At 35.6% G+C, this 13,289-nt stretch overlaps 1 protein-coding gene across 2 annotated transcripts in view; it reads right to left on the bottom strand.

Annotated features, from left to right (window-relative positions):
• The window catches only part of LOC129726705 (probable JmjC domain-containing histone demethylation protein 2C), a 210,754-nt gene that overhangs the window by 78,635 nt on the left and 118,830 nt on the right, over nucleotides 1-13,289 (bottom strand). For both annotated transcript variants that reach the window (XM_055683707.1, XM_055683706.1), the window contains exons 4-7: nucleotides 7,626-8,589; nucleotides 7,389-7,561; nucleotides 6,498-6,745; nucleotides 6,226-6,440 (exon numbers count right to left, since the gene is read on the bottom strand). In XM_055683707.1, coding sequence (XP_055539682.1) covers nucleotides 6,226-6,440; nucleotides 6,498-6,745; nucleotides 7,389-7,561; nucleotides 7,626-8,589 — 1,600 coding nt within the window. The remainder of the gene's footprint in view (nucleotides 1-6,225; nucleotides 6,441-6,497; nucleotides 6,746-7,388; nucleotides 7,562-7,625; nucleotides 8,590-13,289) is intronic.

Consider the following 13,289-nt stretch of genomic DNA (forward strand, 5'->3'; position numbering starts at 1 on the left):
AAGTCTATTCATCTGGAGAATTTGCATGTCGGTCCATCCGGACTGATGGCGATCCTGCGCCAGCAATTTTGGTTACCTAGATGTCGTAACACTATACGCATGATAACACGAAGTTGCGTGCAGTGTTTTAAGGTAAATCCTAGAACAATTACTCAATTCATGGGAGATTTACCTACGTGCCGTTTGGAAAGAGCACCTGCGTTCTTTAAGGTAGGCGTAGATTTTGCTGGTCCTATCATGATCAGACAAGGCGTTCGTCGTGTAGTGCCAGCTAAGGGCTATATTTGCGTTTTTATATGCATGGTTACTAAAGGTATCCATCTAGAAGCGGTAGAAAACTTGACAACGGCTGCGTTCATGGCAGCGTTACAACGTTTCGTGTCGAGACGTGGTGTGCCTGGAGAACTTTATTCGGATAACGGCACGAATTTTATCGGAGCAAAAAACGAACTGAGAGAACTGTATGAATTATTTAAGGGACAATAAATGAAAAATAATCTTTTCGATTTCTGTGAGCCGAAACAGATTCAGTGGCATACCATACCACCTAATGCGCCACATTTTGGTGGGCTATGGGAGGTTGGAGTAAAAAGCGTTTTGAAAAGGGTATTCAAGCCTGCAACTTTAAACATTATCGAGTTCGCAACACTGCTATGTCAAATAGAAGCCATTCTGAACTCGAGACCACTATACCCTCAATCTGATGATCCTAACGACTTGGAAGTGCTAACGCCCGGACATTTAATAATTGACCGTTCACTAACAGCGATTCCTCAACCGTCATGTGAAGGAACTCCACAGAACAGATTGTCCCGTTGGCAGTACGTAAGGCTTCTCCGCGACCACTTCTGGAAGAGATGGTCTCAGGAGTATCTCGTGGAGTTGCAGGGCAGAGCGAAATGGACACGAAAACAAGTTAACCTACGACCAGGTATGCTGGTTTTGATAAAGGAGGATAATTTGCCAGCGCAAGTATGGAAGTTGGGTAAAATCGAAAAAACTTACCCAGGTAAAGACAATATCGTTCGAGTTGTTCAAGTTAAAACTAAATTTGGCCTTTTGACGAGGCCAAACTGGCTCCATTGCAAATCCTGGATAATCTTCCACTAACAACAAGGACATGAAGTGTCTCTCACACTTTTGGAGGCGGAGGATGTTCGAGCCTATCAAGCTCGAATATTTTTGTCGGTGTACGAGCGAATCTCCAATTGCGACGATCGATCAACAACCCTATACACTACGTAACGTTGTGCAATAACACCCAATGATTTGCAATATTGCGCAATGTTTCATCATCTTCCGTGGGACAACGTGGCAACAAGGCAACAAGAATTCCGATCCTTTATAAAGGGCGAGCAGCGTCAGATTAGATCATTAGAAATTTAGACATTCGCGACGCGATTTACCCCGAGTAAAGTTATTAAAAGTGTTAATATAAGTTCGATTAGTGATATAAAACTATGTAAAGAGAAAAATTTGTGTTTCATTATCCGTGGCCATCTATCCGAACAAGGGTGTATCAAGTCCACTTCAGGTAAAAAATTGTGGAGAACTTGAGCTCCATGTGGTGTTCGGTAGCTTTGAGAAATCGGCGCCGACAAATAAGGTAGCCACTTTTACCAGTTACTCTTTAGCTCATTGACAAAGAAACGCAGATACTCGTTCAAGCATCTATGATTTCTTTCCAATGCTCCCAAAGTTTGTGGGTGATAAGCCGTTGCAGTTCTATGATTGATTTTTAAAAGTTTGCATACCTAGTCGAAGACACATTTGTACTCGGTTCCTTGGGTGTTCTTATGGCTTTCATTGGTCCGTAGATTAAAATACAGGTTTCTACTATTGCTCTTGCTATTGTTTCTGCAGATTTGTCTGGTATCGGAGTTATAATAATGTATTTGCTCAGATCGCATTGTATCGTTATTGCGTATCTGTTTCCTTGGTTGCTAAGAGTGAAAGGGCCGACTGTGTCTATTGCTACTACGTCAAACACCTTAGTGGGTGTTGATGTGAACTGCGGAAAAGTGTTTGTTCTTTTTACAAGTTTCGCAATTTTTAACGAACTTAGTTACAACGTATTTCATGTTTGGCCAACTGTAAATGTTTTTGAGTTTCCTGTATAACCTGTTTATTCCTACGTGACCTACGATTGGTGTTTCATGGTAGTGTTGCATAATGGATTGTATTTCGTTTGTATTTGTTACTTTTTTCGGCGGGTTATATAAAATGATATTTAAATTTTTCAGCACTTGGTTTCCTAAAGTTTTAAATTCGTTAATGTTTAAACACATAAATATGTTATCGCTAGTCGAAATAGCAATACTCTTTTCGGTTATTTTGTTATCATCGGGCAGCTCGTTCAATTTTTGCGTAGCTTGCTCGATGGTCTTAAACGTACCGGCTTGCAATACGATTTTTTCGTTATTGGTAGGCGCGAGTTTTATCAGCTTATCCACTCCTGCCTTAGTGGCCAATTTCTTAGCTGTTTCATGTGGTATATTTTCCCTGACGTTGGTATTTGTTAATTTATTGCAGAGATTCTCCACTTCTCTGCAATATTGTTCTTTCGAACTGCCATGCTTAATAGCATTTATTTTCGCGATCAGTTGGTCAGATGTGACTTTACTCTCGCATGAACTTTTTATCAGTTCAATAATTTGGTCTATTGTCCTATCGACGTTATCGTTTGGCAAGGCATCCTTGTCATTAAAAATAATTTCAAAGTTCGATGGTGTTCCTCTGCTATCACCGTCTTTGAAAATTTGATTCCGTCTACGAAGGCTGATAGCTTTTCGCTGTCGCCGTCGTAAGGTGTTAAAATTGACGCGGCCAGTTTGGCGTCGAATTGTGGTGCGGCAACCGCCATAACTACTTGTTTGTTTGCAATCAGCGTTTTATGCATTACCATTGTTAGTCGAAAAACAGAATCCAATTATTTCACTCGTCTTCAACCGAAAAGGCTTTTCAGCCTTTGTACCTGTTTTTCACGCTACTATGCATGTTACGCTCTGCACGGTTAGTGTAGTTTCGTTCGCTGTAATTAATTATTATTTTCTCCTAGAAGAAAAGGTATATATGTAAATATCTAGTTTTATTTTTATATGCATTTTCCATTTAATATATAAAAATATTTCTCACGTGTCTTTTCAATGACGTTTACTGCGTTTGGTAAGCAGATCGGTTTTCGCGATAGCAATTTATGCCTACGTTGTTTAAGTTTTTAGGTGAGTGCATTTGTGTCAGTATCAACATTTTCTTCAACTGTTTTTTTTTCAGAAAATTGTATAAGAAACGCCGATTTAAACTTTTACTTCAAGGGCGAGTCTCGATATAAACATAGAATATAAAGAACAATTCACAAATAAGGTTAACGATTTACTTACAACGTGTATTAGGGTTAATAATAAGATAGTGTAGTACTTCAGATATTCTTTCGCTGCTTCTGCGGTACGGGATACTCTGCTCAGCTTTGTTGCCGCTGTGGGTTGACGCTGCTGCCGGTGCCGCCGCTGCTTGTGGATCTCCATTGTTGACACTGCTATCGACGCTGATGTGGTTAAACTTGATTGATATTTGCCATCGATCTGGCAATTTTTAGGGTTTGTGCCCTAGAGTGACGTTTATACATTCGGTATAACGTAATCGTCAGTTTCACCGCCACTAGGAACAGAATCAGTGTGATCTTCAGTTCGTGGTCCGTATGATAATCTGTATGGAGATCCAAGGTATTTTGGACGCTTACTTGTGGATCTCCATTGATAGTCACAGCTTTGGAATTGGACTTGCCCATTTTTCACTTCACTTAGAGTTCGTTAATTTGCACTGAGTATCGCTACGTACATAGCGTCGTATTCTGTCCTCGGTTGTGACACTGATAACAAACAATCGGCTTCACTTATGTCAACCGTGACTTTCGCTGCTGGTTAGCACTTCAAAAAACAAAAACGAACCACTCCGCGTACGAAACACTTGTTCTTTTGTCCAGAGATTCACAGTAAATCCTCTGTACACTGGCACAGGTCGCCATGAGGTATTCCTTAACAATTTGCCATGAGATATTCTTCGGATCTTTCGGACTAGTGTGGTGTGTACTGAGATATTCTTCGGTTCTTTCGGACTAGTGTGGTGTGCTCCGAGTTGAAGTTCACGTTAGAATGAATTTATTAATTTTCCAAATTGCTGTCAGGGTCTGCGCGAAGCGACAGAGCGCGTAAAGCCCAGGTAGCTATGTTTGTAAAATAATAGCCACATTGTTATGCGCATATGTGCAAACACTGACTTAGGTTTTTAAACAAGGAAGGCAGAAAAGGTTTAATGGTAAACAGGTCAGGATTGAGGATGTCGTGTTTACACATGTACGCCAGATGGTTAGAGAAAGTGTCGTATTACTACCAAACTGTTCAGACATCCCCTAGTATCCGAATGCTGTTAGCTTCCGAAGGACTACCAGTAAACACCGAATATCTGCTGCGCATTTTCCAGGAAGTTTACCAGGAATACGGGCTTTCGCCCTCGGAAGCAAAAGCTGACCTACAGACGTACAGGACCTTTCTACTTAGCGAACGGACATATCGGCTGCAGCAATTGCGCGTGAGTCACGTAAGTTTTCACAAGTAAAGGCGCCCAATTTGGAAAGAAATAGTGTAAGTATAAATATACATAGACAATTTTCACATTTCGCACAGAATGCAATAACGACACCCTCTTTGGAGGAAGAAAGTATGAATTTAAATAAAAATATTTCCCATTCTGAACAGAATGCAAAAACGACACCCTCTCTCGAGGAAGAAAATACTATTTTTAAGTTAAAATATTTTTCCAAAAACTTCTTCGAACGGGCAACAGAATGTGACTGAAATACTGGTATACTTCCAGAATTTCAACCGCATGAAAAGTCCAGCCAAAATGAAGGAAATTCATCAAAATCCATTAGCATCCACCTTCAAAGTAATTCTAGGAAACAAAACCAGCTGGGACGAAATCGTCAGAAGTGAAGAAATTTTTGGAAATAGATTCAACGTATTCCGGCACGACCGTAACTTATATACATCTCAAACAAGTCTGGAGGTTGAGTCCTCATCAGGGTCGAGCACAAACAAACCTTTCCATGATTACAATTACCGCTCTCTCGGCTTCTGCCTCTCAGCAGAACTTGCCATCGGCGACAAGCATATGTACAGCGTAACACTGGAGAAGAGATTTCACTGCGATGAACTTTAGACACAATACACTCTCCACATGAACATGAACGCGTTTTAGAAATGTCTTCAACACAACACTGCGCTATTAAGACAACCATTTGCAGAGCGATAAACTTTACAAGAAAACTGTCTGCCCATAATTCAAAAATTGGCTAATATGCCATTTTTACCAAAATCGAGAAAACAGTTCCTCGTGATGGTACACACTCTAAACAAGATCCCTACGGAAGCCGATTGCCAAAAAATGCATTTGGGAAGGCAGCAAACGTGAAACAATTTTGGCTAATATCCAAAATAATTGAGAAGTTGGCCAATATGAACCTGTGGCATGTTCACGAACCAGTGTATTATTACTGAACTATGTTTCTTCAAACTTTCGAAAGTATGTTGTAGCTTGCTAGTTACTGGCGACAGGTGAGCGATCTTAAGGCCCTTGCATCAAATTTGACTTTTTCACGAAGAATATTTGATGCTACAAGAATTTATTTGTTGTACTGCGAAACCCAATGATCAATATATATATATATATATATATATATATATATATATATATATATATATATATATATATATATATATATATATATATATATATATATATATATATATATATATATATATATATATATATATATATATATATATATATATATATATATATATATATATATATATATATATATATATATATATATATATATATATTTATTTATATTTATATATATATATATATATATATATATATATATATATATATATATATATATATATATATATATATATATATATATATATATATATATATATATATATGTGTATATATATATATATATATATATATATATATATATATATATATATATATATATATATATATATATATATATATATATATATCAGTCTGCATAATCCATCAGTCTAATACCTTAAGAGGTCTAAATTTTTCGAAAGTTTTCAATCAAGACCAAATATTTATAAAATGTACACATAAGAAAATGAGGGCATTGTACAATATATAAACAAGTACCTTCGGACATATGCTCATAGTATGCCTCTTCTTCTTGGTGAAATAATTCACAAAATTTATATCCTACTTGTCCAAGAAGAAATTTCGATTTTTCAACTGACAGGTCGCTAGGCACTTTTGTAAAATTGGCGTTCCACAAACTAGTATCGAAGTCCTGAGGATCTACACTAGGATTCGCAAATCCGACTACTTGCAACAGACCTTCATGGTCATATCTGTAGAAAGAAAAAAATAACAATTGTATTTACATAGGCAACATATATGAGACTTACTTAAGTTTTCTGAAAGCGATGAATCGACAAAAAACATTAGCTGATGCTCTGGACCGCACAGCAGCTGATCGACCACATTCGCGACATCGTGGTAATTTTGGAGCCACTTGATAACATGGACCATTTTGCAAATATGGTTCTGTATAATATTCTACCCCCACCCGTTTTCGTTTACTCTTCGATGATTTGGGATTACTTTGATCTTTACGTTTAATTAGTGTTCGGGGTTCAATTAAAAGACTGCATTGCTGAAAGAACGATGCCCTATTTTTACCAAAATAATATAAGTTCCCTCACCTTGACGGCATCCATAAAGAACGTCTCGCATATAGGGGGAGAAGGGGCTAAGAAAATGGTGACGATTAATGACGTATATGGGATGGAGATATTTGGTTATGTGACGTCATGGAAAGAATGTTTATAAGCAAAACAAGAAAAAAAAATACAAATAGAAAATTGTTTAGTTGTTTTTAAAATATAAAAATTCAATGTTTTCAATAAATGATGCATATGTAAGAATCGTTATTTGACACACAAGACGCTACTGAAACCTATTCGATTGGAAACCATTTTCAGTGTCTGTAGATTGATGATGAACTATGTTTTTTCATTTGTTTGATATTTTGAAGAATCAATTGAATTGAATGATAGACTGTTTTTTTTTTTCATTTTAGGAGGAGGCTTTATGTATGTACTTTTCTTGGTAGGGGTCATTAATGTGTGCCAAAAAAGGACAAAAGAGCGGGGGGGGGGGGGGGAAAGAGAAGTTAGTTATGATTAAAGTTTGTGTGACGTACTTATTGGATGTCGCTTTATTGCAAGTTTGTAATTATTATATATACTTTTCTGAGCCAAGGCCTATATATATGAAAGTTATGAAAGAATTATTACTTTTTTATGTATCCTAAACTTGCTCATGTTTTCAATATAATTTGTCTTCATTTCAAGTGTTGTTTTCTTGATTATATTTTTATACCGAAGAAACACTGGTTGCCTAGAAAATTGTGTTTTGTCTTGTACATTAACTTTGATTTTTTGGGTATTAGCGTTCTTTAAAAGCTCCACTGAAAAAAAAAAAAAAAAAAACAATTAGGAGACTGTGCGACTGTGCAAAATGGATACGCTTACAAAGTTTCGTTTTCTGTTCACTGAGGCTAAAATTTCCATTTAGTGAAAATCTAGATTGTTTAAAATTTGTTTGTTGAATGATTTTGGTACAATGATTCTGTGACAAAAAGGTATTCAAGCTGGTTGATTTGTTGATACTATTATGATAGTTATTAAACTTTGCAATCTTGTTTGTGTTCTGTCCGATACTAATAGGTCTATTCGTTACATTCATACAGATTAGCTGCGGGGATACAGATTTTGATAATGAAGTATCGCTATGTAATGTTGTATTCATTGGCATTGAAATTTTTGTGTCTAAATTTAATGCTGGTTCACAGATTACGGAGTGGTTTTGATTAACTCGTCGGTTATTGAATGAAGTATGCGCTTCAGGTTTTTCTGTATGTAAAAATTGTAAAGAATTTAAAGTTGATGAAGAAGATGTTGATTTTATTCTGATTGTCGAATGTGCTGGTGGTGGCTCCATATCAGTTTCATCAACGCTTGTGTTATGATCTACGAATATTGTTTTGTTACTTCTCGTAACAAAGTGGCCAGTAGAAGAGGTACTTGATGCGGTGGTTATCGTTGGCTTATCGTAGACTTGATTTGGAGCTGGTGATGATATCTTCAATTTCTTTGCACCTATACACATTTTTGTTGCATACTCGCCATCAATTATATTCATTACACGAGTTGAAGATGTAGAAAAATTGGTATTTAGTGACTGTGGCGGCTTCAAAGACTGTGGAGGGTCCCCGGAAAGTATTGGATCAAATGATCTCAAAGATCTATTCGGTGTACGCCTCACAAGCTGGTTATACATTTTCTGATGAGCAATTTGAATAAGGGATGGCTTCAATTGTATTTGGATAGACATATCTCTGTATTTGTATGGAAAGTTATCTGCGGATATGCTTGAGTTGATTTTCCTATATTCCTCAGAATCTAATGTTTTAAGCACATCCTGATCATGTACAACCTGGAAAAGGTAATTAGTATCAACACTTTTAATTAATTATTCTTATATTCGTTCAGCTCGATCACTTTAAGTTTGAAACCTAATCTGGACGGTTGTCTTTTCAGTTATCTATTAGAAAAAACCTAAATTAATCCATCTAGCGGTCAGACCCAGCCTTTCTCATTCAAACTTTTATTTGTAAAAATAGATTTACATGAACGCTTCAATCCAATAAAGGTATATTCACTCATTAGGTTCTAAAATATTGATGTTGTAATCTATACATATAAAAATGCAGTCCGGTCTGTCTGTCTGTCTGATCCATATAGGCTCGAAAACTACTGAGCCGATCGACGTGATTTGTATGTAGGGGTTTTTGGTGCCGATAAAGGTTACTATGATAGTTTGAGACCTTTCCCTCTTCTTGAAGGGAGGGATCCCATACAAATGAAACATAAATTTCTGCACAACTCAAGAACAAACCAAGCATATGAAACCGAATTTGGCATGTGAATGTTTCAAGGGGTAACAAATATGTCCATAATAGTTGGACGCCCCTCCCTTTTCTATAAGGGAGGGGTTCCATACAAATGAAACACAAATTTCTGCACATCTCGAGAACTAATCAACTAAATGGAACCAAATTAGGCAGGTGAATGTTTTTAGTGGTAAAAAATATGTTCCATAATATACCTCAGGCAACATTTTGGACTGTAAGATGGCAACATCCGGTTTCTGGAAAACAGCCAAAAATGGCCGATTTCCACCTAATATAATAATATCCGAATCTAGAATGATACACAGGAGCTAAAATCGACCACAAATACCATTGTGAATTCTAAGATGGCGACTTCCGGTTTCTGAAAAACAGCTGAAAATGACCAAATACTACCCAATATCAGTAGGGATACCATCTGGTCGAAGTTAGAAATCAAGACACCTTTTTTCGGTACAAATTTGAGCTAAGCTGTTTTTCGAAGTTCAGATTAATTTACCACGTTAAATGTGATTTGCACCTCAAAAACACCAAAATACTTCTTTACTTGTTCAACATACTTCTCAAACGACCCAATATTATTACGCAGCTTTGAATTATAGGCAGATGTTCAGCACATGTAAACTGTTTCAAATTTAACTAACCGTTTAGAGGGGACTAACTGGAAAGTCTAAAAAAAAATTATTTTTTCTGGGTGTTTAGGGTAAAGTGAAGTGTTCGGGTATTCTGGCTATTGACTAAGAAATGTTTGAAGATTTTGTGTGTCATGAGTGCAAATATAGTGAGTATTACGCTATTGGCAGCGTTTTTCGCGCAACCATGGTTTTTTAACTTGTGGTAAGTTTTTCTCAGCATCTACTGAGCCGATCTGGCTGAATATTTTCCAGCATGTAAAAATGGATTATCTTACTTGCTACATAGCCGTTTTTCAATATCTAATTTTTTCAATGATTTTTTTTTTTTTATTCTCGCTTATTTTCCGTCGGTCTAGTTCCGCCACTGTTGTTGTGCCAATCACCGACGCCCAGGGAGGCGACTCCACCCAGGACCCTAACTTACGACCCGTTTATTATCGGGCCGGCGCCAACGGCTTTACTTCCTCATGCGATGGAAGGCGTGATCCCAGAGATTTTTCGCCTCAGAAAATCTCCCGGTGTCGGCTAGGATTGAATCTAGACCAGTTGGGTTGGTTGTGAGTGGATCACGCCACCTCACAACCATCGACACCTATGTCGGCGGTGGGATTCGAACCCAGGCGTCGAGCGTGGTTGGCGGAGACGTTACCAACCACACTAGGCCCCCGCTCATTTCAATGATTAATTATATTTTAAAGTGATTTTTTTATGAAAAAAACCATTTTTTACTAAAAATTTGTCAATTTTTTAAAATTAAAAAAACGGCTATGTAACAAGTTAGATAATCCATTCTTACATGCTAAAAAAATCAGCCAAATCGGTTCAGTACATGCTGAGAAAAACTTACCACCAATTTAGTGAGGGCATTCACGTTCCCAGCTGCCAACAATGTAATACACTATATATGAACCACAACATGCAAAATGAATCTTTAAACAAACTTTAATCAATAGCCGAACACCTTGCTTTACTCTAAACATTGGAAAAAAAATAATTTTCGACCTTCCAGGGTAAAGCCAAATGTTAAACGTTTACAATACCTAAAAGATTTCTCTCGTCGCTTCATTGAGATTCAACCAAAAACAAAATCGTACGTAGTGACCGTTGTGTTCTGGAATCAAAAAGTTATTGATTTTGAAAAATTCTGCATATTTTTATCACACTACAAGATTGAAAATCTCATGAAAATCAGGACAAATGCCAGAAAGTGAAAAATAAATCAGGACGTCAAAAAAGGGTCTTAAAATCAGGACATGTCCTGCTAAATCATGACGGATGGTATCCCAAAATATGAGTGTTTCTTTAACCTCTGAAACCAGAATGATGCAATGAGCTAACAATTGACCTCAGGCACCATTTTGAATTGCTAAATGGCAACTGCTAGGAAACAGTCGAAAATGACCGAATAATACTCAAAATGGATATTTCCGTAATCGAGATGATGCATAGGAACCAAACATTGACCCTGGACACCATTTTGAATTCAAAGACGACCACTTTTAGTTTCTGGAAAACAACCAAAATAACTAAATCCCGGTCAACATTGAATGTAACACAATGTTGCTGTTCTGTAACACAGAAGTAACATTGTTACGTTACAAAGTTATCTAATTGCAACATAACTCTTACTAAAATAATGGTAACATTGTTATGTAACAGTATTTGACGTACATGCAATGTAACAAAAATGCTTCACTTATAATGTGACGAAATATACTTTCGGTAATGTTATTGTTACGTTGCGATTGTTATTAATTATGCACATTTCAAGGTTAATGTAACGTAACAAAAAATGTAACGTAACATTTATCTAAATTAATAGTAACATTGTAATGTTGGTGTTCCATTTCAAGAGCATCAATATTGTATTTGAATAGCTTATTTGCTCAAAACTTGATGCAATACGGCATATTGAATACAACCATTCTGTGGAAAATTCTTGGGAGCTAAAAAATTCCTTGTGTGAAATGGGAGCGCTCTTTGCGACATCTGAAAGCTCCTGTATCCGAAAGCGAAATAAAAAAATTTTTGGCGATGATTTAATGTTATTAAAATGAGCAATACAACAATGGACTAAAACATTTTGTTTTGCTTTGCTGAAAAAGGTTTGCGTTGAGGCTGTGGTTTAGATTTTCCACTCATTAGTTCGGAGAGTCAATCTCGCTTGAAGTGATCTTTTTAGTTGTATTCGTTTTTTTTTGTTACGACACTATACTACACATTTAAAAAAAATAAGCGTTAACCGCTGTGGATATTTTTTCCAATAAAAAATTAAGAAGAATAGAGCCCCCCTAAGATTTTTCTTAGTTGCGCCTATGTGAAAGTTATATGACTGTAGAGTATCTCTCCTACAAAAAAAGTGCAAACAATATCAGCAAAAGAAAAACTTTACTTTAGTTATTGATATTTTTCCTTACTGATAACTATAAGTAGTTACTGATGGTATTCTTCATTTCGCTTGCGCCCATTACCAGTGGCTTCAGTCGCTGCTGGTGATGCGACATGCAACTAGTCGCAAGATAGTTCTGATGGTGCACCACGAGTGCCAACTTTTACTAACCGGGAGTTCACCCTAAACGAATCGAACTGAGCAGCTTAGTGAAATCGTGTGTAATACTCTTAGGTTTTAGATCTATCCTTCTCGCGATGGATGTTCATTGCCAGTCGGTAGTCGGCAGGGAAACAAGGCCGCAGGAACAATTAAAATATACAAGGGAATAAGTAGTGTAGTGTAATGAATATTCACGGTCTTTTTACACGGTTTTTTCTACTTCTTTCACGCGGATTCTGGAATTTACGCGGTTTTCGGAATTCACGCGGAATTTTGCAGAGAAGTGGTTTTTCATTTCCAAATCGCTTATTTAGACCGCACGAAAAGTTTACTCAATTCAATTAGGTACTAAAGGTTTACTGATTTGGCCTAACATGTTTATATTTTTCCTTGATATTTAGCTCTATCTACAGGGTAAACAGCACTGCTATTGATTCTTTTTCGAAATTATTTTGCAGAAATCATTGAAAACTTAGCAAATAAAGATTTTTTTTGAAGCATATATATATATATATATATATATATATATATATATATATATATATATATATATATATATATATATATATATATATATATATATATATATATATATATATATATATATATATATATATATATATATATATATATATATATATATATATATATATATATATATATATATATATATATATATATATATATATATATATATATATATATATATATATATATATATATATATATATATATATATATATATATATATATATATATATATATATATATATATATATATATATATATATATATATATATATATATATATATATATATATATATATATGTATGTATATATAACAATGTTACACTAAAATTAGGAAATAATCTTCTAATTAACATAACAGCTACATTAATGTCGTTACGTAACGTGAATAATAACATCGTTACGTAACAAAAATAATCATGTTACATAACGTTACATTGCTTCAATATAACTACAATGTTACAGTTATGTTACCCCAATGTAACATTGTAATGTTACAATGTTATGTAA

Source organism: Wyeomyia smithii, chromosome 3, assembly GCF_029784165.1.
Source record: "Wyeomyia smithii strain HCP4-BCI-WySm-NY-G18 chromosome 3, ASM2978416v1, whole genome shotgun sequence".
Lineage (NCBI taxonomy): Eukaryota > Metazoa > Arthropoda > Insecta > Diptera > Culicidae > Wyeomyia > Wyeomyia smithii.